At 43.2% G+C, this 25,938-nt stretch overlaps 1 protein-coding gene across 6 annotated transcripts in view; it reads left to right on the top strand.

The window, feature by feature from the left end:
* LOC123990631 (collagen alpha-1(XII) chain-like) overlaps positions 1-25,938 on the top strand; it is a 94,889-nt gene that overhangs the window by 54,457 nt on the left and 14,494 nt on the right. For 4 of the 6 annotated variants that reach the window (XM_046291275.1, XM_046291274.1, XM_046291279.1 and 1 more), the window contains 33 exons: positions 332-471; positions 666-789; positions 1,040-1,182; positions 1,291-1,420; positions 1,789-1,931; positions 2,049-2,178; positions 2,344-2,483; positions 3,268-3,397; positions 3,826-3,965; positions 5,327-5,456; positions 5,798-5,937; positions 6,057-6,186; positions 6,430-6,569; positions 6,740-6,869; positions 6,992-7,131; positions 7,335-7,464; positions 8,780-8,922; positions 10,376-10,505; positions 11,572-11,714; positions 12,392-12,521; positions 13,164-13,283; positions 13,827-13,979; positions 14,157-14,273; positions 15,471-15,623; positions 15,720-15,794; positions 17,212-17,351; positions 17,531-17,654; positions 17,988-18,131; positions 18,516-18,680; positions 18,799-18,837; positions 19,032-19,170; positions 20,514-20,656; positions 21,270-21,379. In XM_046291275.1, coding sequence (XP_046147231.1) covers positions 332-471; positions 666-789; positions 1,040-1,182; positions 1,291-1,420; positions 1,789-1,931; positions 2,049-2,178; positions 2,344-2,483; positions 3,268-3,397; positions 3,826-3,965; positions 5,327-5,456; positions 5,798-5,937; positions 6,057-6,186; positions 6,430-6,569; positions 6,740-6,869; positions 6,992-7,131; positions 7,335-7,464; positions 8,780-8,922; positions 10,376-10,505; positions 11,572-11,714; positions 12,392-12,521; positions 13,164-13,283; positions 13,827-13,979; positions 14,157-14,273; positions 15,471-15,623; positions 15,720-15,794; positions 17,212-17,351; positions 17,531-17,654; positions 17,988-18,131; positions 18,516-18,680; positions 18,799-18,837; positions 19,032-19,170; positions 20,514-20,656; positions 21,270-21,379 — 4,328 coding nt within the window. The remainder of the gene's footprint in view (positions 1-331; positions 472-665; positions 790-1,039; positions 1,183-1,290; positions 1,421-1,788; positions 1,932-2,048; positions 2,179-2,343; positions 2,484-3,267; positions 3,398-3,825; positions 3,966-5,326; positions 5,457-5,797; positions 5,938-6,056; positions 6,187-6,429; positions 6,570-6,739; positions 6,870-6,991; positions 7,132-7,334; positions 7,465-8,779; positions 8,923-10,375; positions 10,506-11,571; positions 11,715-12,391; positions 12,522-13,163; positions 13,284-13,826; positions 13,980-14,156; positions 14,274-15,470; positions 15,624-15,719; positions 15,795-17,211; positions 17,352-17,530; positions 17,655-17,987; positions 18,132-18,515; positions 18,681-18,798; positions 18,838-19,031; positions 19,171-20,513; positions 20,657-21,269; positions 21,380-25,938) is intronic. The other 2 variants (XM_046291277.1, XM_046291278.1) reach the window with 2 other exon arrangements.

The following is a 25,938-nucleotide window of genomic DNA, read 5'->3' as shown; positions in this document are numbered from 1 at the left end:
ATAAATCCATAAATCCATAAATAACCATCAATGCAGAGGATACCTCTCCATTAAGTCTGTATTTAAACTTCATACAGACTCCTTGCAATGCTAAGTTCAATCAGTATAAAGTTTCAGGGACTGAGTAATGGCCTTCTTAAAAGACATTAGTTTCATCAATGGAGAGGATAACTCTTTATTGCTGTATTTGAACTTCATACAAACTCCATAAGATAAGAGAAGTTAACATAAGATAATATAGTCATTTATTAAGCACTTTAAGATATTACTTTAATAAGTACTATCAATCAGTATGAAGTTATATTATTGAATCCCTGGTTGGTGTATCCAGAGTCTCTTGGTGGAGTGAAGAACCTGCAGGTGACCAACCCCACCATGGTCACATTGAACGTGAAATGGGAGGCGGCCGAGGGGAAAGTCAAAGAGTACAAAGTCATCTATGTACCTGCTGCCGGTGGAGCTGAGAGCATGGTAGGACTGGTAATTGACACTGTAGAAAGTGTAGTTACTTTCAAGGGTATGAGTACCTATGCACTCATAATCCTTATACACTCCTGTTTGACTGAATATAGTTGCTTGTCATATTTTGTGATTTGTATCATTAGTTATTGTTAAGTTGGGTGTGGGCAGGCATTAATAATTGTATTATGTATGTGTAATGTAAGGAGACTGTGGCTGGGACCAACACAGTCCTGAAGGGCCTCACACCCGACACCATCTACACCGTTTCAGTGGTGCCTGTCTACGGCGTGGGAGACGGCAAGAAAATGTCTGAGAATGGAAAGACAAGTAAGAAAGTCTGACATTGAGATGAGGGGCGGAGAAATTGATCATTTCAGAGGAGCGTCAATTCCATGCGATACCAAGTTCATTCAGTGAAAAGTGACAGCCCCATGTTTAAGTCTTCTTTGGTATAGCTGTCCAAAGTCAATTTGTAAAAAAGCTATATGCATTCATATTGAATCAATACCACTCTGTAACGGCTTGAGGATATTGATGCCATTTACTTGGAATGATGTTGATGTGTCTTGTACCTCAGGGCCTCTTGGTGGAGTGAAGAACCTGCAGGTGATCAACCCCACCATGACCACCCTGAACGTGCGCTGGGAGCCATTCGAAGGGAAAGTCAAGGAGTACAAAGTCTTCTATGTACCTGCTGCCGGTGGAGCTGCTGAAGCCATGGTAGGATTCTGCTGAGCTGACAGTGTAGAAAGTGTGGTTTCCACATTGCGTGCCATAAAGTTAATTCGAGTGGGCAGAGGTTAATGGTTGTGTTTGTGTAATCTTTAGGAAACTGTGGCTGCCACTGCCACCAGCACTGTCTTGAGAGGCCTCCTGCCAGACACTCTCTACACTGTCTCACTGGTGCCTGTCTTCGCAGAGACAGAGGGCAGGAGGCAGTCTGAGAACGGAAAGACGAGTAAGACTGGCTGACATCCAAGCAATCATTCCAATACCCACTTCCATGTTTGCAGTACACCTCAGATCCCAGACCAAGCATAAATCCCCAAAATTTCATACATTGTCATCAGTACCTGCTGTATAATGCATATTTGTATTCACTTTTTGTATTTTCCTTTTAAGATAACTTAGTCTGTACAGTATGGAAGTGTGGAAGATCATTGCTGCCACAAATCATTTTCTTTGTCCGACCATTTAAAAAAATGTTTGGGTAGCAATAACCTTCTATAAACAGTGAGTTTTCAATGTAATATGATTATCAGTAAGATAATAGAGTTACATTGGAAATAGAACAGGTTTTCTATATTTTGTTGATTTCCTCACCAGGACCGTTGGGTGGAGTGAAGAACCTGAAGGTGACTGAACCCACCATGACCTCTCTGAAGGTGGACTGGGACCCAGCGGACGGAGCCGTGCGTCAGTACAAGATCTTCTTCGTCCCTGTGGCTGGAGGAACACCAGAGGAAGTGGTGGGTCTCTTTCACCTTATCACCTCATAAATAGCCTTAAGCTAATACACTTCCATAAAGCATTTAATCTGCAATCAGTCATCTAATTCAAATCACTTTCCACCTGTTTGTAAACAGGAGCAAGTACCTGGAAGCACCACCACCATCGTTCTGAGGAACCTCAAGCCTGACACACCTTACACAATATCAGTGTTACCTATCTACCCTGCCAGAGAGGGGAAACGCCAGGCTGAGAATGGAAAGACGCGTGAGTAGCAATGTAAAATGAAGTGGTAGCAAATGCAATCTCGAAAAGTGATTTGGGAACATTGGAAATATAAACTGAGAAACATAAAATAATGGTTAACTTGATTACCCCAATAATCACATAATCGTAGTACCACACTTAAAGTTGTTGAATTTTTTCCCCCAGTGCCTTTGGGTGGAGTGACCAATCTGCAGGTCACCAACCCTACCCACACTACCCTCACCGCCAGCTGGGACGCAGCCGACGGTAATGTGCAGGGCTATAAAGTCATCTACACTCCCGTCGCAGGTGGCCTTGAGATCATTGTGAGTACTCTACTGTACTGTTAACCGCTCTCCATAGGCCTATTACTCTACACGTGATGTCACATTTATGCCAGCCTAACACAAAGGCTTCCAATCCTGTGGGAAGAAAGAATCCTGTTTCATTTCACCGCCATACTTTGTGGAGTGGGGATTTCGTCAGCCCAACATGAGAAGTTAGCGTTGAGGAGTTAACGTGAAGGACTTAGCTTTGGCAGTTAGCCTGCTGTGCTAAGCATGATGAGAGGCTGCAGCAAAGTGGTCATGCCGCCGTGACGTTGTAGCCTAGTGGCGATGGACTTCAGGCCAGGTGGGAGCTAACAGTCTGTGAAACAGCTCTGTGATCACAATTATAATACAATTGACTTTTTGGTTTGGCCACTTATGTGGAACAAAATCCTCTAAGGCACTGTTTGGTTTATCTGTGTAGAATTGGCCTGTTCCGTGTGGTGTATGCCATTGCTCTCACTCTCAATCAAACCTCCCATCAAAATAAACTCCACTGAAGGGAGATGAAATGGACCAGTAGAAGCTGTAGTTCATGTAGTTTTACAGACCATAGAACAACAGTGGTACATTGGCCTTATCTTGTGGATCTGGTGTATGAAATACCACCTGCATCCAAAATGGCACCCTATTCCTTATATAGTGCACTACTTTTAACCAGCTTAGGTCAGAAGTAGTGCTCTATGTGAGGAATAGGGTGTCTTTTGGGAGGCAGACATGGTGTTCCTGTATGTCTGTTGGAACTTCTTTTGGTGAGACACCATCTCGCTCTACTTTGTAGGAGCAAGTCTCAGAGAGCACAACCACCACAATTCTGAAGAGCCTCTCACCTAACACACAGTACACAGTCACTGTTCTGCCAGTGTACCCCGAGGGGGATGGGCAGACCCAGGCCAAAGATGGAACAACAAGTGAGTAACGACGACTTATACCACAGCATTGTTGAATACAATATCTTTCTGTAACTTTGTAGCAAGCACAGTCTGCATATGTAGATGCGTATTGCGTCATGATTACATGGTGTCCCGATATCTTTTCCAACTGTCCCGTTATCTTTCCCAACTGTCCGGATATCTTTCCCAACTGTCACGTTATCTGGTTTTAATGTCCAATCTAAAATGCCCTTCTAGCCAATCAGAAGGGCCTTCTTGTATGGAAGTGCATTCTAGAATGGACATTAAAACCAGATAACGGGGCAGTTGGGAAAGATATCGGGACAGTTGGAAAATTGTACAGTGAAAGAGATGAATATATTAGCTCATCTGCAGACATACAATCTATATCATGGTTTTCAAATCAAAGTGATGGCTAAGCTACTCTGTTTTCTCTTGGTGCTCAGAGCCCCTGGGCTTCGTGAAGAACCTGCAGGTCATTGAACCCACCACCAGCACCCTGAAAGTGCGCTGGGATGCAGCTGAGGGGAACGTGCGCGAGTACATCATTGTCTACATCCCAACTGCAGGCGGAGAGCAGGACGTGGTACGTCCTGGTAGTCTCACCAACATAGCACCCCTCCGAATTCTCTGAGAATGGTCTACTCCAGTGGAGTCTTGTGGAGGGTGAAATCCATTACAATGAGGCCATCCTTTGATTTAAAGTGACACAAGCCTCGACTCGTGTATTTCCCTGAAGCTAGTCAACATGGTTTCTGCTGGTGTATTCCCCTGAAGCTAGTCAACATGGTTTCTGCTGGTGTATTCCCCTGAAGCTAGTCGACAAGACTTTCTGCTGGTGTATTCCCCTGAAGCTAGTCAACATGGCTTTCTGCTGGTGTATTTCCCTGAAGCTATTCAACAAGACTTTCTGCTGGTGTATTCCCCTGAAGCTAGTCAACATGGTTTCTGCTGGTGTATTTCCCTGAAGCTAGTCAACATGGTTTCTGCTGGTGTATTTCCCTGAAGCTAGTCAACATGGTTTCTGCTGGTGTATTCCCCTGAAGCTAGTCAACATGGTTTCTGCTGGTGTATTTCCCTGAAGCTAGTCAACATGGCTTTCTGCTGGTGTATTTCCCTGAAGCTAGTCAACAAGACTTTCTGCTGGTGTATTCCCCTGAAGCTAGTCAACATGGTTTCTGCTGGTGTATTCCCCTGAAGCTAGTCAACATGGTTTCTGCTGGTGTATTTCCCCGAAGCTAGTCAACATGGCTTTCTGCCGGTGTATTTCCCTGAAGCTAGTCAACAAGACTTTCTGCTGGTGTATTTCCCTGAAGCTAGTCAACATGGTTTCTGCTGGTGTATTCCCCTGAAGCTAGTCAACATGGTTCCTGCTGGTGTATTTCCCTGAAGCTAGTCAACATGGTTTCTGCTGGTGTATTCCCCTGAAGCTAGTCAACATGGTTTCTGCTTGTGTATTTCCCTGAAGCTAGTCAACATGGCTTTCTGCTGGTGTATTTCCCTGAAGCTAGTCAACATGGTTTCTGCTGGTGTATTCCCCTGAAGCTAGTCAACATGGTTCCTGCTGGTGTATTTCCCTGAAGCTAGTCAACATGGTTTCTGCTGGTGTATTCCCCTGAAGCTAGTCAACATGGTTTCTGCTGGTGTATTCCCCTGAAGCTAGTCAACATGGCTTTCTGCTGGTGTATTCCCCTGAAGCCAACATGGCTTACTGCTGGTGTATTCCCCTGAAGCTAGCCAACATGGCTTACTGCTGGTGTATTCCCCTGAAGCTAGTCAACATGGCTTACTGCTGGTGTATTCCCCTGAAGCTAGCCAACATGGCTTACTGCTGGTGTATTCCCCTGAAGCTAGTCAACATGGCTTACTGCTGGTGTATTCCCCTGAAGCTAGTCAACATGGCTTTCTGATTCTGACTGATATTCTATCTTCTTCTTTCTTGAACAGGACCAGGTGTCTGGAACAACGACCACCACTGTTCTGAAGGAACTCAATCCAGATACGGAATACACTGTGACAGTGGTGCCTGTCTACCATGAGATGGAGGGTCTCTCTAGGTCTCAGAATGGAAAGACAAGTGGGTTGAAATGACAGGGTGAAATTAAATAATAAGGGTGGCAGGTAGCCTAGTGGTTAGAGTAACCAAAGGGTTGCTTGTTCGAATACCTGAGCCGACAAGGTGAAAAATCGGTCAATGTGCCCTTGAGCAAGGCACTTATCCATAATTAGCGCATGGGGGCCTTACTACTATGGCTGACCCTGTAAAGTAACAAATGTCATTGTACCTATCCGGTGTATATGACGATAAAAACATATTTTTTCTTCTTAAAAACAAAATGTGTCTGCTACTTGTTCAGATATTGGCAGCTCGTACAGTACAGTAAGTGTGATGCTGTAACATTGTATCCTCTGCCTCAGATCCTTTGGGTGGAGTGAAGAACATGAAGGTCATCGACCCCACCATCAACAGTCTGTCTGTTCGCTGGGACCCAGCTGTCGGTAACGTGCGCAACTACAAGGTCTTCTACGTGGCCCAGCCAGATGGGAGGGAGCAAATGGTATGTATCCTATTCATCTCTCCTTCCCTTTTACTGTCAACCCAGTCATGTTTACATTATAATCAACTTGGGTAATTGTCATACAGTGCTAACATTGATCTTCACTTTGCCCTGAACAGGAACAAGTCTCAGGGGGCACCACCAACCTTATCCTGCGTAACCTGGAGTCTGATACCCAATACAATGTGTCTGTTGTCCCAGTCTACCCAGACGTGGAGGGCATACTGCAGTCTGAGATGGGAAAGACAAGTGAGTGAAGCATTTCAGTACTTACTTTAGCTCATGAACCTCATACTCTAACACAATGGAAGCATATACCTGTCAAAATGTTTAATTTTGAAATGACAGCTTTTTGACAGCTACAAGCTTCCAAATCCCGTATTACAGTTGCATGATTCCATATCAGACTAAACTTTACTCAGTAACGGCTTACGGACATTAGCGTTGACATTTACTTGGAATGATGTTGATGTGCGTCTTCTTCTTCCTCAGAGCCTCTGGGTGGAGTGAAGAACCTGCAGGTGACTGACCCCACAACCAACTCCCTGAGGGTACGCTGGGAGCCAGCTGAGGGGGACGTGCGCCAGTACACTGTCATCTACGCCCCGCTAGCAGGAGGACCTGAACTGAAGGTACAAAAACAAAACTTTGTCTCATACGGTATAGAAGCGATATTTGAAGACTCACTAAACTGATCACTTTGAACACTATAAACATGTATGTTGAATACTTGAATAAGCTACCTCTTTATTAGGGTGGTTTTACTCAACATTTTTGCTAATCTGATGACTCTTTTTCTCAGACTACGGTTTCTGGGATGTCAACCAACACCGTTCTGAGGAACCTTGTGCCAGACACAGAGTACAAGGTGACATTGGTGCCTATGTACGGCGATATTGAAGGGAAGAGAAATTCTGAAAATGGAAAGACAAGTACGTCATGACTGAAAAAAAACAGACCATACAGGGACAATGAGTCCAGTGAAGAAGAAAAAAATAGTTACAAAATAGATGAAGTGATTTGATGCTAAACTTGTTGTTTTGTGTCTTGTCAGAGGCGTTTGGTGGGGTGAAGAACCTGCAGGTCACCGACCCCTCTACTAGCTCCCTCAAGGTGCGCTGGGAGCCAGCGGAAGGCAACGTGCGTCAGTACCGCCTCTTCTACGTCCCTGCCTCTGGCGGAGCCGAGGACATGGTAAGACCACCAACTATCCATGCCTTAACTTCTGATGCTGCACAGGGTATCTCTTGACCAATCAGATTTGAGTCGACTACGGCATCCATATTAGGAATTTATATACCTAAAATCTGACCACTTCCTAATATGGTTGCTATAGGATTCAACCAATCGATGGTATAAACACTGATAATGCAACTCAAACACCTCTCTGTGAACAGGAGCAAGTGTCTGGTGGCACCACCAACACCATCCTGAGGAACCTTCTCTCAGACACGCTGTACACTGTCACCGTGGTCCCTGTCTACCCCGAGGGAGAGGGCCTGCGCCAGTCAGAGACTGGAAAGACGCGTAAGTTATCAACTGCCGAAATTCCAATCATCCATTTTGTTTTCATTGGGATAAAGATGTGCTCTTTTCAGTTGGTTTGATCCAGTGGCATTTCAAATTTGGAGCCTGTTTGGTTTTTCCAAAGTTTGAACTCAGATATCAAGATACCGGTAGATAGGTCTCAGAATAATAGATACCCTCATAGGGAAACATTTTTGGTGAGGTCAACATTTAACAAAACTGAGTGGAAATAGAACATGTTGTATTGAAATCTCTGAACCAGATAGCATTTGCACAACCCCCTTCCCCCATAAAGTTTTAATGGAAAAAAGGTGTAGTTTATCTCACCATAACAATAATAATAACAATAATAATAACAACTCTAATAATAACAAGAATATTAACAATAACAATAATAACACTAATAATAATACTACTAATAATAACAATAATAATAATAATAGGTTGCCCTGCCTGTGTCTGTTTTTTTTATACCCTGCTGTGTGCATCGATGTTGTTTCTGCTCAAATGGTTTGCCATGTGCAGTCAGCAGAAATCCATCCCAGTGAAGTGCATTGGAAAGCTGTGATTCCAGCAGAACACATCAGTATTACAGAACATATGGTGCATAATGATTCTACAGGGGCTTCCAGAGACTCCGTTGGTTGTGCATTATTTTTACACTCGCTAAGTCCTTGTCAGTCTTGAGAGAGAGACAGATTTATGATCGTTGACTCATATTTGATGCGCTCTGATGTCCGTACAAATGGGAAGAGACTGTATGTTTGACAGACTAGTCTTCCTAAACACACCATATGCATGTGTTTCATATAGAATGAACCTCACTGTTGGATAAACAGGTTCTATTTGGAATGTTTTTACTTATGAATAAGGTGGCTGGGTCTGAGTCTACGTACTGCATCTAATCTTTAATGGGCTAACGTGCTGAATGCCAGAGGAATATGCACATCTGTTTTAGTTTAAAGGTTGAGGTTGTTGAGGCTTTTGCATAATCCCAAACCGTGCAACTTCTCCGTGCATTCTCTTCACATAGACACTCTAAAATCACTTGGTTACTAGAGACTACTTCCCTCAGCATTTGAGTCCCCCCTTTTTTACTGAGATACATCCTGTTTGAAACATAGCAGTCTATTCATTCTCACATTTTCTTGTGGTATCTTCACTTAGTTAGTACTCTTCTAAGTAAGGCATTGTAAAGTAAAATCAGAGTTGTTGTTTGTAGAGTAAAATCAGAGTTGTTGTTTTGTGTTTTTGAGGTTGTGTATATAATTGCCCTCCCCTCTCTTGACTTTCTCTGACCCTTTTTGACCCCCAGTTCCACGAACCCCTCCTAAGAACATCCAGATCTACAACCCCACTACCACCAGCCTGAATGTGCGCTGGGAGCCCGCTTCTGGCCAGGTGCAGCAGTACCGCATCGTCTACGCACCTCTGTCTGGAGACAGACCCGCTGAGACAGTAAGTTCTCTACATGCATCCCAAATAGCAGCATATGCCCTATATAGTGCCCTACTTTTGATCAGGGCCCATAGGACTCTGGTGAAAAGCAGTGCACTATATAGGGAATACGGTGTCATTTGGGACTTACAAACGATCTCGCTCCACTGTTAACCAGAGCCTGTCATTATATTAAGAGGGGAGGCACGTTCACTCAACCGCTTACTCTCCCTGCTCAGACCACTTAGAGGGAAAGGTAAAGTCCAGTTAAGTAATAAAAGTGTAGCGTAGGGTTGCTGGGCTCTACATTTAATGAAGATATCGAAAACACTCACTCGAAGAGTTTGCTAGGAAGTCTGTTTAGAAGCTCCACAGATGGCATTCCCTTATTAGGCTAATGGGGAAATCCAGACCTTTTGGCTTTTAATTCTCTGTCTATCAGCATTGATTTTATGCACCGATGCGATACACATATCTTGGATTAATGGAGAAAGATAGAGCTAATTGGCCTACAAACAGCTTTTAAAGTACCACTAGCAGTTTGGAAAATGTGCATATGCACATCTGCGATAGACATAGATGAAAATTGTAACGTTTGATGTTTTGGGCTTGGTTGGACGATAATGAGGCTGTTTTTATTGGAATGTTCTTTGATGCAGCAGTAGGCCTTAAAAATGCCTCATGCTAAGAGACAGATTTTTTTTTACCAAAGCGTTCGCCAGCTCAGCTAACCTCCTGTCTATTCTCAATCAGGCTCCATTTTGTAAGGAGGACAGCCTTATGAGTGCTTTTCACAGGAAATATACTTTATTATATACCTCAGCTACCTGCATGTCTTGTCCATCACTCTTTCAACTAGGAGGTTTTCAGTTAAATCCTCAGATAAGCTTTAGATGAAGGTATTTAGCATGATGTAATGGCCGTCCCCCAGACAAGGTAATAGATAATGTGCTGCTTAGTGACAGTGGTGACCCTGGTGATATGATGAGACTGGGCTCCACTGTTGTTAGAAACAGGGGTGAGATAGATCCAGTACACGTTGAGGCCTGTCCAATGACAGAGCACCGGTCTCGTGGTGTTGGTTACGTCTTTGCATTTACCAGACGATGGATGCTTCATAACACTCATTTATTTATCAATCACTTCTTAGCTATTTCATGTATTTGTTTAGCGTTTTAAACCTCTTCAGGGCTTTGTTAGTACTTCATGTTAACCTTTGGCACTAGGCTCCCTCCAAGAAGACTCTAGCATGGATTAACAGTGAGCTCATTATGTACGTTAGCAGTGCCAGAGCAGTATGTAATGCATGAAAAAGGTCATTTGAATAAGAATCCTTCTTCCAGGATGCATCCCAAATGACGCCCTATACTAACATAGTGCTCTAAATAGGGAATAGTTTTCCATTTGGGATGCAAAACAATCTTCCTCTCTGGGAAGCCATCATTGTGATCTATGTCTTATGACCTCTCCAAAGGTCCTGGTCCCGGGAAACATCAACAACGCGTTCCTGGACTCGCTCATTCCGGACACGCCGTACTCGATCAGTGTCCTGGCTCTGTATGCCGATGGGGAGGGCTCACCAGTGAAGGGAGACGGCAAAACATGTGAGACCTGAATCCAACTTTGTTGTTTACATTGATACTACTGACTCATGCGACTCTTGTTTACATTTATACTCTCGACTCAATGAGTGTTACTAATGCTTCCACACATACTTGCTTATACTATAGTCTACATTTAAGTACGTACACACACACACACACACACACACACACACACACACACACACACACACACACACACACACACACACACACACACACACACACACACACACACACACACACACACACACACACACACACACACACACACACACACACACACACACACCCGTAGCAATATATAGAGGTGGTTACTCGGTCAAATCTAATGTTATATGTCCCATGCTTTGTAAACAGGTGTGGACTAACAGTGAAATGCTTACATACAGACCCTTCCCAACAATGGAGAAAAATAGAAACACGTAATAACAAAAGTAACAGTAAATACACAATGAGTAACGATAACTTGGCTATAGGGTACCAGTACCTAGTCGATATGCAGGGGTACGAGGTAATTGTGGTAATTGTGGTAGACATGTACATATACAGTAACTAGAAATAATGTGATTAGGCAACAGGATAGATTATTAACAGTAGCAACAGTGTATGTGCTGAGTCAAAAAAGGGTCAGGGCAGATAGTCTGGGTAGTTATTTGGTTAGCTATTTAACTAAATATTTAGAAGTCTTATGGCTTGGGGGTAGAAGCTGTTCAGGGTCCTGTTGGTTCCAGACTTGGTGCATCGGTACCGCTTGCCGTGCGGTAGCAGAGAGAAAAGTCTATGACTTGGGTGGCTGGAGTTTTTGGGCATTCCTCTGACACCGCCTGGTTATAGAGGTCCTGGGTGGCAGGGAGCTCGGCCCCAGTGATGTACTGGGCCGTACAAACTACCCTCTGTCGCACCTTGCGGTCAGATGCCAAGCAGTTGTCATACCAAGCGGTGATGCAGCCAGACAAGATGCTCTCAGTGGTGCAGCTGTTTAACATTTTGAGGATCATGTGGTGTGCACCGTTGCTAGGTACATGTGTTTGAGTGTAACCCAGTATTTTTGCTGTTGCTGTTGCAGTGCCCCGTGTTGGACCTAGGAACCTGCGGGTGTTTGATGCCACCACCAACACTCTGACCATCGTTTGGGACCACGCGGAGGGCCCAGTGCAGCAATACAAGATCGCCTATGCCCCCACCACAGGAGACCCCATCACTGAGTTTGTGAGTTCATAGGTTGAATACTAAATGGCACCCATAGGGCTCTGGTCTGAAGTAGTGCACTATGTAAGGAATAGGGTGCCATTTGGTACACATACAGAGTCTCTCTCGACAGACTTTCACGTAGCAGGGAACTTTAAGGGTTACTCAAGGGACGAGTGAGTTCATGACCTAAACATGTCTCTTTTTATATTTGGCTGAGTTGCAAATCAAACACTCGCATGAACTTACTGTTCAATGTGTTACTACTGCTAAAGCGCTGTAGGCCTACAAAGTCTTACTTCAGTGTCTTTGGTTAACTCGAGCAAATAACTGCTGATTAGTAAGACGAATTAAAGGCTCGATTAGATCAACATTATCACTGGAAACATTACGTTACATTACGTTGGATTATTAATGACTTTAAACACAGAGCAGGAGCACTTTAGGGCAGCACAGCAGCACTGCATAATTATTCCCTAGTAAGCCAACCATTGAGTGACAACAAATGCTTCTAAACGAGAAAGGTCAGGAGAGCTAACCCTCCAGTGTTCCATGAGGACAGGGAACTTTCATTCATAGCCTTCTTTTTGCTCTCTGCTGCAAGCTTAGAATTAGTGCATAGCTTCCAAAAGTAATTCCATAATTATGTTCCTTTTTTAATGAACTGACTAAGTTCTCTGTGGTACTTTTCCTCACAGACGGTTGTTCCTGGCAACAGAAACAATGCCATCCTGCAGAACCTGCTTCCTGACACTCCCTACAGCATAACTGTTGAAGCCATCTATGCTGATGGATCAGGGCCATCTCTGATCGGGCCCGGACGCACAGGTAACGCAGTTAGGGAAAGTGTTCAGGAAGTGTTCAGTCTAGTATACTGTACACCTGACGGTCTAGCTAGCTGGACAGAATTTCCAAGCCTGATGAGCTGAGCTGGGAGTGAGAACTGGAAAATACTTACAAGAGCCATACTATATCCAACCGATTCCAACAAAAAAGTCATTTTGAAGAGTTCGGAAGATTGGGAATTTGCAGTAGAGGAAACTGGGATAGCTCAACGAGTGGTGAACAATTGCCTCAAGTTACACAAACAATAGAAACTTTATGTCTTGGCTTTAAAAGAAGCACCACTGTGGATGGGCCTCGCTCCAATGGGTTGTCACCACCCACGCAAACCAACCTACCCACTACCCAGTTCAGCTCCCACAGCAAGACTATGAAAAAATCTATCCAGTCTAAACACATGTATTACTCACAATAGTCTTCATAAACTGAGGAGGAGGAAAAACAATAGTGGCTGCTGTAGACTTGGAGCCCAGGATATGACGTGGTAATGTGGTGACTTACTGCACTGGGGGCTAGCTATTCTGGAAATGAGGTCATGGCCTCACTTGTTGTTGGCAGTAATTGCCGTGACGGATTGAATGTTGACATGTGTCTGCTCTCTCTGCTGGTGCTGTGCCTCTGTTATAGTCGGCCTGCTGGAGCCCTTGAGCCTGCGCGTCTCAGACGAGTGGTACACCCGCTTCCGTGTGGCCTGGGACCCCTCGCCATCTCCAGTGCTCGGATACAAGCTGGTCTACACTCCTGCGGGTGAGATGACGTCAGACTCTGGGCCACACCTGTGCAGTCATGAGAAGGGACCCATAACACCCTGAGTTACAAGACTTCTCAATATCATGCTTTGTCAAGCAGGGTTTTATATTTCATTGTCCATATCAACCAACCACACTTTCTAGTACAAAGCCAAAGTGTATTAAATACAATGAACAAGTAATGATGCAGAATCATTTTCATGAAATCACACCTTTACATTTCAAATGAGATGATTTCAGGTTTAGATCAGACCTCTCCTCTCCTCTCCTCTCCTCTCCTCTCCTCTCCTCTCCTCTCCTCTCCTCTCCTCTCCTCTCCTCTCCTCTCCTCTCCTCTCCTCTCCTCTCCTCTCCCTCTCCTCTCCTCCCTCTCCTCTCCCTCTCCTCTCCTCTCCTCTCCTCTCCTCTCCCCTCCTCCTCTCCCTCCCCTCCCCTCCCCTCCCCTCCCCTCCTCTCCTCTCCTCTCCTCTCCTCTACCTTATGAGTTTGTGTTGTAGTGTTGCTGTTGTAAAGTAGAGTTTGTGTTGTGTTTTGCCTGCAGAAGAAGATCAGAGTAAGAGCTTGGACGTATTTGTGGGTGACGTGACCTCATACACCCTCCAGAACCTGCTGCCTGGCACCACCTACGATGTCAAAGTGTTTGCCCAGTATGGGGCTGGCATGAGCGGGGCCCTCGAAGGACAGGGAACAACACGTATGTGTTTGAATAACAGAAATATCACCTTGCTTGAACGTCAATGCTAACCTAAAGACATGCTTAGTCCCAAATAGCACCCTATTCCTTACATAGTGCACTACTTTTGACCAGGGTCCACTGTAGCCTCAGTCTTGAAGTCAGTCTGAGCTCTACTTCTTGTGTTCTGCTCCACAGTCTACCTGAACGTTACCAACATCGAGACCTACAACGTTGGCTTCGACAAGTTCTGCATTAAGTGGAGTCCTCACAGGGCTGCCACTTCCTACAGGATTAAGCTCAACCCTCTGGACCGTAAGTCTCAATCTTAAAGCCATAATCCTGAATTCCTGTTTCAGCCAAACATTAATAGCAGATTTCACCTTTAAGCTAGGATAGATGAGACACTTTCTACCCTGAAAAATTGCTGCATTCCAATTGAGTATATGCTTCCTTTTATGTAAAAAATCTGAACCCACAAAGGAGAATGTTGACGGGACATCAACACATGATATATTAGTCAGTCACTAGTCAGAGATGCTATAGACCCTCCACGGATCAGAGCCACACCCTCTTCTGTGTTCAGAACATTGAAATGGCACTCTGCTGCGTGTTGAGATTGAGTCTAGACATTCACACAACTGTTTATCCTTAGCCCTCCCCTGTGTTTATCCCTCGATTGGAATGCATGATGTGGCGTTTTCTGAAAGCATATGTCCACCAAATTTTAATTGTATCTCTGACTGAAAATATTACATCCTTTTAATTACTGTCTGCCTTTGAATCAATCTGTTTCATATTCACACATAGAACCGGGGTATAAACTGTTAAAAACAGGAAGCAGTATCGCAAGGACTTAAATATTGACATGGTAGTCATTACCCATGACACATTTCCAAACTAGAGTAGGCTTTGCTTGTGTGAGAAAGGCAGCGGCTGCAGAAAGCACTCCCCGAAGGTAAACAGTCCCCAGGTTTTGAGAAGCTTGCAACCTTTTAAAGATGCATCAGACATAGACAGAGGCAATGGTTTGTCTGAAGTGGAATGCAAACAGTGGTGGAGGAGCCAGGATCATGGCAAACGTCTCTGACCAAAAATGACTAAGCAATGACTATGGGAGCCTTAAGCAGAAAGGGATCAGCCTCGGAGAGGTGAATGAGCGGATAATTCCACTTTATAAGGCCGTTGTCTTGGTCTCATGGTTCATTTGACCCCCAAAAAACATTCTCAAAATATGTCTGCATTTTCCCCAAAACAATTCATATTGAATTACATGTAGTGTGATAACACAGATATTACATGTATTTTGACATTATTGTTTAACCGCAGAACTGTCAAATAACCCCAGCTGAATGGTATTAACTCTGGTTTGCGTACTCAGAGAAGACCTGTGATTTTTATGAGGAGTAACGTTTCAGGCAGCAGCCTCGGCAGTCAACAAATGTCAACATGTTTCTCTTCTCAACACATGTCAACATGTCTCATATTTCTCTTTGTGCTGTCTCTGACTAGCCTCCAGTAAAGGTCAGCAGGAGATCACCATTACTGCAGCTCAGAGCCAGTACTGCTTCGAGGGTCTCTCCCCGGACGCTCTCTACAGCGCCACCGTGTTCGTTCAGACCCCCAACTTGGAGGGCCCTGGAGTCGGCACCAAGGAGAGAACCTGTGAGTATCTAAAGTCTTCAAAATGTTACTTTAAGTGTTGATTTGTCAATTGTCCATTCTTGTCTATTTTTACTTATTGTTGTCTCCTTGTCAAAGTGGTCAAGCCTACTGAAGCGCCAACACAACCCCCCACTCCTCCACCACCTCCTACCATCCCCCCTGCATGGGCAGGTAAGCAGAAATGGCACCATATCCACCAGAACCAATCAAATCACAGAACCACACAGAACCACACAGAACCAATCATAACCCAACAGAACCACACTGAACCACACTGAACTATCAGAATGGTTTTATTTGTGTTTTTAGTGCCATCATAATGGTTTTATTTGTGTGTTTCTAGTGCCATCAGCATGGTTTTATTTGTGTTTTTAGTGCCATCAGAATGGTTTTATTTGTGTGTTTCTAGTGCCATCAGAATAGTTTTATTTGTGTGTTTCTAGTGCCATCAGAATAGTTTTATTTGTGTGTTTCTAGTGCCATCAGAATGGTTTTATTTGTGTGTTTCTAGTGCCATCAGAATGGTTTTATTTGTGTGTTTTTAGTGCCATCAGAATAGTTTTATTTGTGTGTTTCTAGTGCCATCAGAATGGTTTTATTTGTGTGTTTCTAGTGCCATCAGAATGGTTTTATTTGTGTGTTTTTAGTGCCATCATAATGGTTTTATTTGTGTGTTTTTAGTGCCATCAGCATGGTTTTATTTGTGTGTTTTTAGTGCCATCAGAATAGTTTTATTTGTGTGTTTCTAGTGCCATCAGAATGGTTTTATTTGTGTGTTTTTAGTGCCATCAGAATAGTTTTATTTGTGTGTTTCTAGTGCCATCAGCATGGTTTTATGTGTGTGTGTGTTTAGTGCCATCAGAATGGTTTTATTTGTGTGTGTTTTTCGTGCCATCAGAGTGGTTTTATTTGTGTGTGTTTTTAGTGCCATTAGGTGAAAGTAATAAAAAGGCAGGTTTAGAGAATATGCAAAACACTCAACATCTCATTATTTGGCAGAAGCAGAGACCTGCAGACTTATTTCCTCTAGATCAGAGTGAGTGTTAATGTCAGTGTTAAACGAATGGCCGCCACATGGTCCACACAGACCCCCAGGGGTTTTCAATGGAACACACCCATTGACTAATGAATAACCTAGGTGTCCAAAGAAGCTGTTTGTTTGATAAGATATTGTGTAAAACCTGTTTATGGACTCAGACTTGGAGGATGGGATTGCGAGAGATAAAAAAAGTGCTCTACCACATCAGGCAGACATTATCTTTTGTTTTGCCAACTACTTATTTTGTACTAAGCGAGAAAGCCATTAAAGAGCATTTCATTTCCAGCCCTCATGGTGACCAAATGTTTCTTGTTTTGATCGTTTTTTTTTCAGGAAAGTATGATCAATTAAACCAATAATTGCTATGTACAGCTTCATTATGTAATTGTTTTCCTCGATGGTTTTGTTTTTGAGATTCCTGCAGGCGTTTTTATTTTTAGGGTTGCCCACTCTCTTTCTGATGCCTGGTGTTCCAGGCAGCTCAGAGTCTGTGGCCTGCCATGGAATCTATGTAGTGCAGTTCATTGAGTTGTTTTTCTTCTGCATCAGTGTGCAAAGGTGCCAAGGCAGATGTGGTGTTCCTTATCGACGGCTCATGGAGTATCGGGGAAGAGAGCTTCCGGAAAGTGGTGCAGTTCGTCTTCAGCATGATTGGAGCCTTCGACGTCATCGGATCGACAGGAATGCAGGTGTGTAGTGCTGTAAATAGAGGTATAAATTGTGTTACAATATGCTTTTAAGACTAATTGCTAGTCAACTTGGTGATAGTTGTTAGTTTTAGCATAACATACTACATAGAATACCAGGTACGCTATGGCATCATACTACAACTCCTCGTAATGCTCATGTCTGTTTACTTTGGAAACAGGTGTCGTTCGTTCAGTACAGCGACGAAGCAAAGACCGAGTTCAGGCTGAACTCTTACTCGGACAAGGGCAGCGGTCTCGCTGCTCTACAACTCATTCAGTACAGAGGAGGAAACACTAAGACCGGTGAGCCTCTTCCCAAACCCAACACCCACCAACTAGTCTCAGGTTGTAAACGTTACAATGACACCAACAACGTTCCATGAGCCTGGTCCCAGATCTGTGTCTGCTCTTAACAAATCCATTACTGTCACTGGCATGATAAGGAGTGACAAGGAGTTGGCATCATGGCACAAACAGACTGGCATTCAGGCTAACATTTCAATGGATGCAAGCCAAACATGCTTATTTTTTATAGATCCTCCATCCACTAAGTAGACATGGTTGTCTATTCAAAGTTATCCGATATCACACTAATTAAATGGTCATTTTCGTTGACCTTTCATTGTCCTTGATCAGGTGTTGCTCTGAAGCATGTCAAGGAGAAGGTATTTACGTCCGAAAATGGAATGAGGAGGAATGTCCCCAAGGTTGTGGTAGCTGTCACAGACGGTCGTTCTCAGGATGAGGTGAAGAAAAACGCTGCCGCACTGCAGCATGCTGGTAAGGGTTACTGAGTTGAACAGGAATCTTCCAGTCAAAATGTCAATCACAACGAGTGTGTTGTTTGTGTTGTCTATGTTGTCATTGAAGTATCTACAATCTGTAACTTATTAGAATCACAAATACACATAGTTGGTTATGTGAGTTTGTGAACTGGGTGGTTCAAGCCCTGAATGCTGATTGGCCAACAGCCATGGTATATCAGGTCGTATACCACTGGTATGGCTTTGAGGTATATGGCCGATATACCATGGCTAAGGGCTGTGTCCAGGCACTCCGTGTTGCTTCGCAACTAAGACCAGCCCTTAGCCGTGGTATATCGGCCATATATATACCACACCTCCTCGGGCCTTATTGTTAAGTGTGAACGTGTTCCTCCTCCAGGTTACAGTGTGTTTGTGGTTGGTGTTGCCGATGTGGATTATGCTGAGCTGCAGAACATTGGGAGCAAGCCAAGCGACAGACACATCTTCGTTGTGGACGACTTCGACGCTTTTGCAACTATCCAAGACAACCTTGTGACCTTCATTTGTGAAACCGCAACATCATGTGAGCTTTTTTGGATAACACTTAAATTAATCGCTAACTGCTAAATACTTTATCTCCCATGAAAGTCAAATCTAGAAACAAATTCAACTGTTGCTAATCTTTGATATTATCTTCACAGCTTGTCCCCTGATCTACCTAAATGGATTCACATCACCTGGTAAATATGCTCAGATGATTAATTATGTGCATCCCAAATTAGAACCAACTGCAGAAACAGCATGCATTATTTACTCATTATTGTATATGAGGAATTTCTAGAACTTCTTAGAATTTCTTAGAATGTCCTAGAACTGTCTAGAACTTCCTAGAACCTCCTAGAACTTAATAAGACTTATTTACCTTGTGTTCTAGGCTTCAGGATGCTGGAGGCGTTCAACCTGACAGAGAAGACCTATGGCTATATCAAGGGAGTGTCTATGGAACCTGGTTCCTTCAACAGCTACACAGCCTACAGACTCCATAAGAACTCCTTCCTGACCCAGCCCACCACGTGAGTCTGATATACCATTGTCTTGGATTAGAAAATTCTGGTATTTTCCACAAAAATACCCAGGTATTCCTGGTTTGAAATTTCCCGGAATCAGGAGGGAATAATAATCCAACCAGAATTTCTGGATAACCTAGACATTTTGTGAAAGTTGACAAAAAAAAATTCTACCATCGTCTCTGGCTTGGATTGGTCAAATCTACATCTTGTGGTTGTATGTCTGCCCTGCTTTTCTGAGCGAATACATTTAAGGGATAATTGAGTTGCAGCACAAAAATTGCCAGCACTTGCTGTGGATCTCTAGTGAATTACATATCATTAAAATGCCCTCAGGCAAACATGCTGGAAAACATTAGCTCAAAACCATACTTAGCTGAGCACGATTTGTTAATATGTTCCCTAATCATTCCATATGATGTGGCTGACCTTGTCATGGCTTGATTGACCTTTGAAGGAAAGCATCAACTAGAGAAGCATTTGATCTGCAGAATAAAAACATCAATTATTTTTTTCATCAAAACCTTTTTTCCAACTCCACTGTAAAAACTGTCAAACCAAGGAATTTGGGGAAAGTTGCTGTGATTTCGCAACCCTAATCTGTTTGTTCAGATTCTAATGATATTCTCAGACTGAAAGCTTGTCTACGCTCAAGTGGAGGAAGACTGAGGAGATGGAGGTCAATGCAGGGAGGCAACCATTAAGAACTTTTTTGTGGGTCCTTCCCATCATGTAAAAACTGTATAAACGTCTGTTTGGCACTTGGATATGGCCCAGGCTGCTAACATGACACGTCTTGCCCAACTATGTTCAGACAGACTGTTTAGACCCCATTCCCCTCTAAACTAGGTCAATAGATTTACGACATCCTGTTAAGTGTTAAGCAGTGATCTGAAGTTCTGGCATATTGTTCAATCTGAAGTTCTGGCATACTGTTGATTTCACTCAGCCCACGTAGCTCAGAGACATCCAACTCCACTGTCTATCTCCTACATCATACATCTCTAAGCACTTTATCAGCTGCACAGTAGGCCTATCAAATATCCCTGGTCAGCTTAACATTCCACATAGTTTTACCTCTGTTTTTTACTCAAAGGAACAAATTCATCCATATCACAGTGCTACATAAACATATGGTAATACTGTTTTACCCATTTCATATGTACTGAATATACTATACTGTATTCTAGTGAAATCTTATTGAACTATTTCTGTATATATTTCTGTATATATACTGTCCATAATGTCTATACATCCCATCACATATATACTGTATATTGATGGTGAGTTGATTTTGTAGTTTTTGAATGGTCAGTCTAATTGTTGGTGTTGCGTGGGGGTTTGAACAGAGAGATTCACCCTGACGGACTACCTCACTCCTACACCATCATCATGATGTTCCGTCTCCTCCCGGACACACCCACTGAGGCTTTCGACATCTGGCAGGTGTCCACCAAGGACGACAAGCCTGAAGTCGGGGTCACCATCGATCGTAAGGCATTCTAGCCTCTTTGACTTGTGCTGAATGGTTGCCGTTGTGGATTTGAAGGGGTTGAGGGTGGAGGGTTACAGTAAGGGTTACAAGAGGTTCCTGGGGCTGCATCCCAAATGGCACCGTATTCCCTACATAGTGGGCCTTGGTTGAAGAAGTGCACTACATAGGGAATAGGGTGCCATTTGGTATGCTACATAGAGGAATGATGAAGTAGTGCTCTGTGAGGAGAAGATATCCAGCAGCTGTAGATATCTTTCTGTGGTTCTGTCTGATATCCTCTCATGGGATCAGTGAATGGATTGTAATGGGCTCCAGAGCCCACGGCTACATTGGTCTCCCTCAGTAACCACACACAGCCTCATCCAACATCCAGCATCCTGTACTAGCTATCTTCAGCTGGCCTTTATAAAGCCCCAACCTTGCTGTTTTATGTTGTAGCTATCACAAAGCATATCTGTTTGTGCTTTATGATAAACTTTCCATTGATGATGGTGGAGTCCTGTTTCTAGTTTAGGAGCTTTGCATAACACCACGTCCTAATGTGACGTTGGAGACCTACCTGTCTATAACCCCTTTCTTTCTCTCTCTAATTGTGTTTTTCTCTTTTCAGCTTCTAGCCAAACTATATCGTATTATAACAAGGATACGAGGGGGGAGATCCAGAGGGTCACTTTCGACAATGATCAAGTGAAGAGAATCTTCCATGGAAGCTTCCACAAGGTAAACACTGACTGATTATCTGCGTGACTGTTGGGATTGGAGGAATATGCTGGGTGTAGTGAAGTAAATGGCTGGATTATATAACTTTCTGGGCCTGGCAACTAAGACTGGAGGTGTGGTACATCAATCACAGCTGGCACCTTTGTTCTTGCGGTAAGCTTGGCATGTCCTGAGGATATACAGACACTGAGAAGGGATATATGTTACAGGAGGTGTACCTCCGACACAGCTACAGACATGTGTGCTGCAAAACAATGTCTGCTTAGTCAAGCAGATGGACTTTGACTGTAAACTGTAAAAACTCCAATGTCACATGATGCATGGATTGTTGTTATTGATGGCAATCCATCCATCAATCCATCAATCCAAAAGTAATCCAGAGATAAAAGTGCCAATTGATCTTGTAGCAGTTTCTTTGGACATTAAAGCTAATCAAATGGCTGGTTCAAGCTGAAGTGATCATTTTTGGTCCAGGTCCAACTCCACATTGGTTGGAGCTGAATGAAATTCTAATTCCTTGGTTGTTGGTTTCCAAGAGGAACTAGTGGGGCAGAGAAATCAGTGGTGTTGCCATATTTGATCACTTGAATTAGCATTAAGTTCAGTCACTGAGTTGGAGCCTAAAGGAAGAGAGACCACTAAAGACTATAGGCATGTAGACTGTCTGACTGTCTGTGTATTAGGGAAGCACTCCCCTCTGGTACTTACTGGAATTTTTCTAACAGCGGGAATGCGTCCTTCACCATAAGGTCAGAGCAGGATGCTCATGGGGGCTGTGGAAATGACGTACTGCAGTGAATGGTGGTGTGGACAACCCTATTGCACATTTTCACTAGAATCTATAAGTCTTTTTGGGGAGACCATTAAAAGGCACTGCTAGTCACTGCTGGCACGCGAGTCTGGAAAATATTGTGTCACTGCTATTGCTATTAAACAATTACATCAGAGAGGCAGTGGAATGCGAGGCTAGGGGGAGGTTTTCTCTGTCTGCCTCTTTCTCTTTCTCACACTCACTATTTCTCTCTCTCTTTTTCTTTCCTTTTTGGCACTGCTGCAGTTTCTCTGCCTGGATGTTGGAGGCAGGCCTAGTATTGCCTCTGTTGCCTCTGGTAGCTAAACACAGGGGAATTCTTGCTGCTGCTGTTGGGGGGGGTGACTCTGTTCTGGGGTTTACCCAGTGTTCCAGCAGGGTTGTGTAGGCCTATATGCTGTGTCTGTCCTAGTGTTCCAGCACGATTGTGTACATGCTGTATCTGGTAGTGTACATGCTGTATTTTATTGGTCACACACATGTTTAGGGTGTAGCGAAATGCTTGCGTGCCTGGTTCCAACAGTGCAGTAGTATCTAAAAATTCACAGCAAAACACACAAATCTAAAAGTGAAAAAATGTATTTAAGAAATACAGTACCAGTCAAAAGTTTGGACACACCTACTCATTCCAGGGTCCCTCACCACTTCTACCACCCTCTACATTGTAGAATAATAGCGAAGACATCAAAACCACGAAACAACACATATGGAACCTTGCAGAAACCAAAAAAGTGCTAAACAAATCAAAATATACTCCAAATCCGAGATTCCTCAAAGTAGTCACCCCCTGCCCTGATGACAGCCCACCACACTCTTGGCACTCTCCCAACCAGCCTCATGAGGTAGTCACCTGGAATGCATCTCAATTGCCTTGGTAAAAGTAATATAATAATAATAATATAGCCCTATTTGGTAAAAGATCAAGTCCATATTATGCAAGAACAGCTCAAATAAGTCATGTGTGCATACATTCTGAACATTTCAAGAACTTTGGAGTCGTAAAAACCATCAACCGATATGATGAAACTGGTTCTCATGAGAACCATGCTCACAAAAGGAAGCTACAGAGTTAGCACTGGTAGGGTTTAACCAAAGATAGTCCCTATTTGGCACATGAAAAGATCAAGTCCATATTATGCAAGAACAGCTCAAATAAGCAAAGAGAGGTCAGTCAATCCTGAACATTTCAAGAACTTTGTGCAGTCGTAAAAACCATCAAGCGATATGATGAAACTGGTTCTCATGAGAACCACCACAGGAAAGGAAGACCCAGAGTTAGCACTGCTGATAAGTTTAACCAATGGCAAAGTCTCCTTTAATAGATGGCAGGCAGGCAGGCAGGCAGGAGGGGACCTCAACCACACAGACAGACAGTGACTCAGACAGTCACAGACAGACAGACAGACAGACAGACAGACAGACAGACAGACAGGCAGGCAGACAGACAGACAGACAGGCAGACAGGCAGGCAGGCAGGCAGACAGACAAACAGACAGTAATGAGCTGGGATTGATTAGTTTAAGCGCAGAGTGGCAAAATGCACATGTCTTTTTAAGAGGCAGATGACCAATAGTTACAGAGTTGTTGACTTGTAGAATCCACTTCTCCATCCCTGCTGCCAGCATATGCAGCATAAACAAACATGATTTAGACAGGTTAGCTTGAACCCAGACTCTCACTCCCTTATTTGATTGATGTCCTGATTTGTTTTTTTTAGCCATCTCTGGCAGGAATAATGTAAGTGTTCTATGCTGAGGAAGGCTATGGGCTTCTAAACAGCCGGGTTGCACTGCTTCATGGCAAGGCTGATTTACCTCGATCTAATCAGTCAGGAAAGAGCTAACTCAAAGTTTGAATGGTCTTAGTTACCGGCGACAATCCAGAACTCCCTAAAATGGGTTTAGCAGACGTGCTCTACTCAACAGGACAAATCCTATGAGGATTCTGAAGGAATTCAGAGCCCTCTGTGGGTATATTTGGTTGAAATACAATACCATTCTATCAACCAGTATAAAAACAACAACTCACTGCTACTACTGTATAAACCTTCTCTAGATGCCCTTCTCGGATGACAGTTTGAGGGCTTGGTTCTCGCACCAATAACCCTCTCTTTCAACCAAGATTAGGTACGTTTACAGTAGGTTTACCAGATCCACAGGATTCAAACTCTAAAGCAGTTACTTAGACCATGATCGATAGTTGTTAGGAATCATGCAAATATCCATGTCCATAAAGATGATAAATTAGTGTTGACATACCCTGACTGCTCGACTCTGCTTTTCATCATTCAACTTGAACGTATCAAAAGTTTCATTAATTATCGAAAACCATTGTCTTGTGTTTGGAAAATACAACAGTCTTATGCCTATCATACCAAACAATACTCAAACAAAGGCATATGGATGTCATGGAAGCTTGAGTCAATGAACAAAAGGAAAACCATACAGATGTAGGGTCTTAATTTGATCACCCTGTTGCAGGAGAACCTTCCTGCAATGCAGAACATTTAAAACATGTAGTGTATTTTAGGTTTCAAAAGGCTTCTGAAGTTTGAAATTTCCACTTAGAAATTTCAGATTTGATTTTCCCTGTATCATCCCTACAAAAATGTCAATTAATTATTTTCATGCCCTAGTAAATTGGCTCAAATTAAGCTCTTACATCTGTGCAGTATATAGTCCAAATGGGTAGAGAACCCTCAAGACGTATGTATGAAGAGGCTAATATGCTTTAGACAATGGTGAGCATGAGGCCCGAGAGAGAGAGGACATAATCATACTTGAACGGTAGAAGTTCTGGCATAGGGAGGTGCTGTGTAATCTGTCCCAGTGACTGACCGGAGGTCAAGGGAAACCCTGACATCTGTAACGTGGCCGTCACGTCAGTGAGCTTAGAGGGAATGCTGCTTGCTGCACACCACGTTTTTACCAAGACAGGGAAACCTTGACCAAGGGTTTACCTTTTGGTCATTATAGCTTCTTGGCATCTCTTTTCTGCAGGTTAAACTGTGAGATGTTTTATTGTTCACAAATAGATTTGTATTATTGCTCTGTTTGAATAGCTGGGTCTAACTCAGAGCTGGACGTTTTTAGAACTTTCTCTGAACTTTACTCAAATGTTCTTGTGGATTTTATTTAATTGTTTTTAAATAACATTCTTATAACGTTGGAACGTTTTCTTAATGTTCTCAGAATAATTTGAGAACCTGACTTTAAATAGAACCATGATTAAACCTGTAGGAAACGCAATGATGACGTACTGAAATTGCCACAGAAATTACCACAGAATAACACATTCTTTAAACTATTTGAGAACATCCCCAATATCAAACCAGTTGGAGAACGTTCATAGAACATTAATAACATTAAAATGAAATGAAACCATGTTTGAACATGTAGGAAACCCTCTGTTAAAGTAATGAAATACTAACTAAATAAAGTTTTTTTGTGAAGTTCCTTAACTGTGCTGAGAATGTTTCAAAGTCAAGCAACTATCCTACACCATTCCCGGAAAGTTGTGGGAAGGTTGTATGTAAAATATCCATAGGATAACCACGCTCTCTAACCAGCTAAGAAACATATGGTTCTCAGAACGTTATGTGTTAACTGGGCTTAAACTGAACTGGAGACTGTCTGAGACTGTATAGAGAGCCGTCTGATGATGTAATTTCCTCGAGTGAAGTTGATAATTTCTCCAAGTTGCTTTCTTAGGGTATATATTTACCTTATTTACCCTCCCTCTGTCCAAA

The sequence above is a fragment of the Oncorhynchus gorbuscha genome, linkage group LG12 (assembly GCF_021184085.1).
Source record: "Oncorhynchus gorbuscha isolate QuinsamMale2020 ecotype Even-year linkage group LG12, OgorEven_v1.0, whole genome shotgun sequence".
Lineage (NCBI taxonomy): Eukaryota > Metazoa > Chordata > Actinopteri > Salmoniformes > Salmonidae > Oncorhynchus > Oncorhynchus gorbuscha.
Note: the sequence above shows the minus strand (reverse complement) of the source record. Positions and strands in the feature narration are given on the sequence as shown.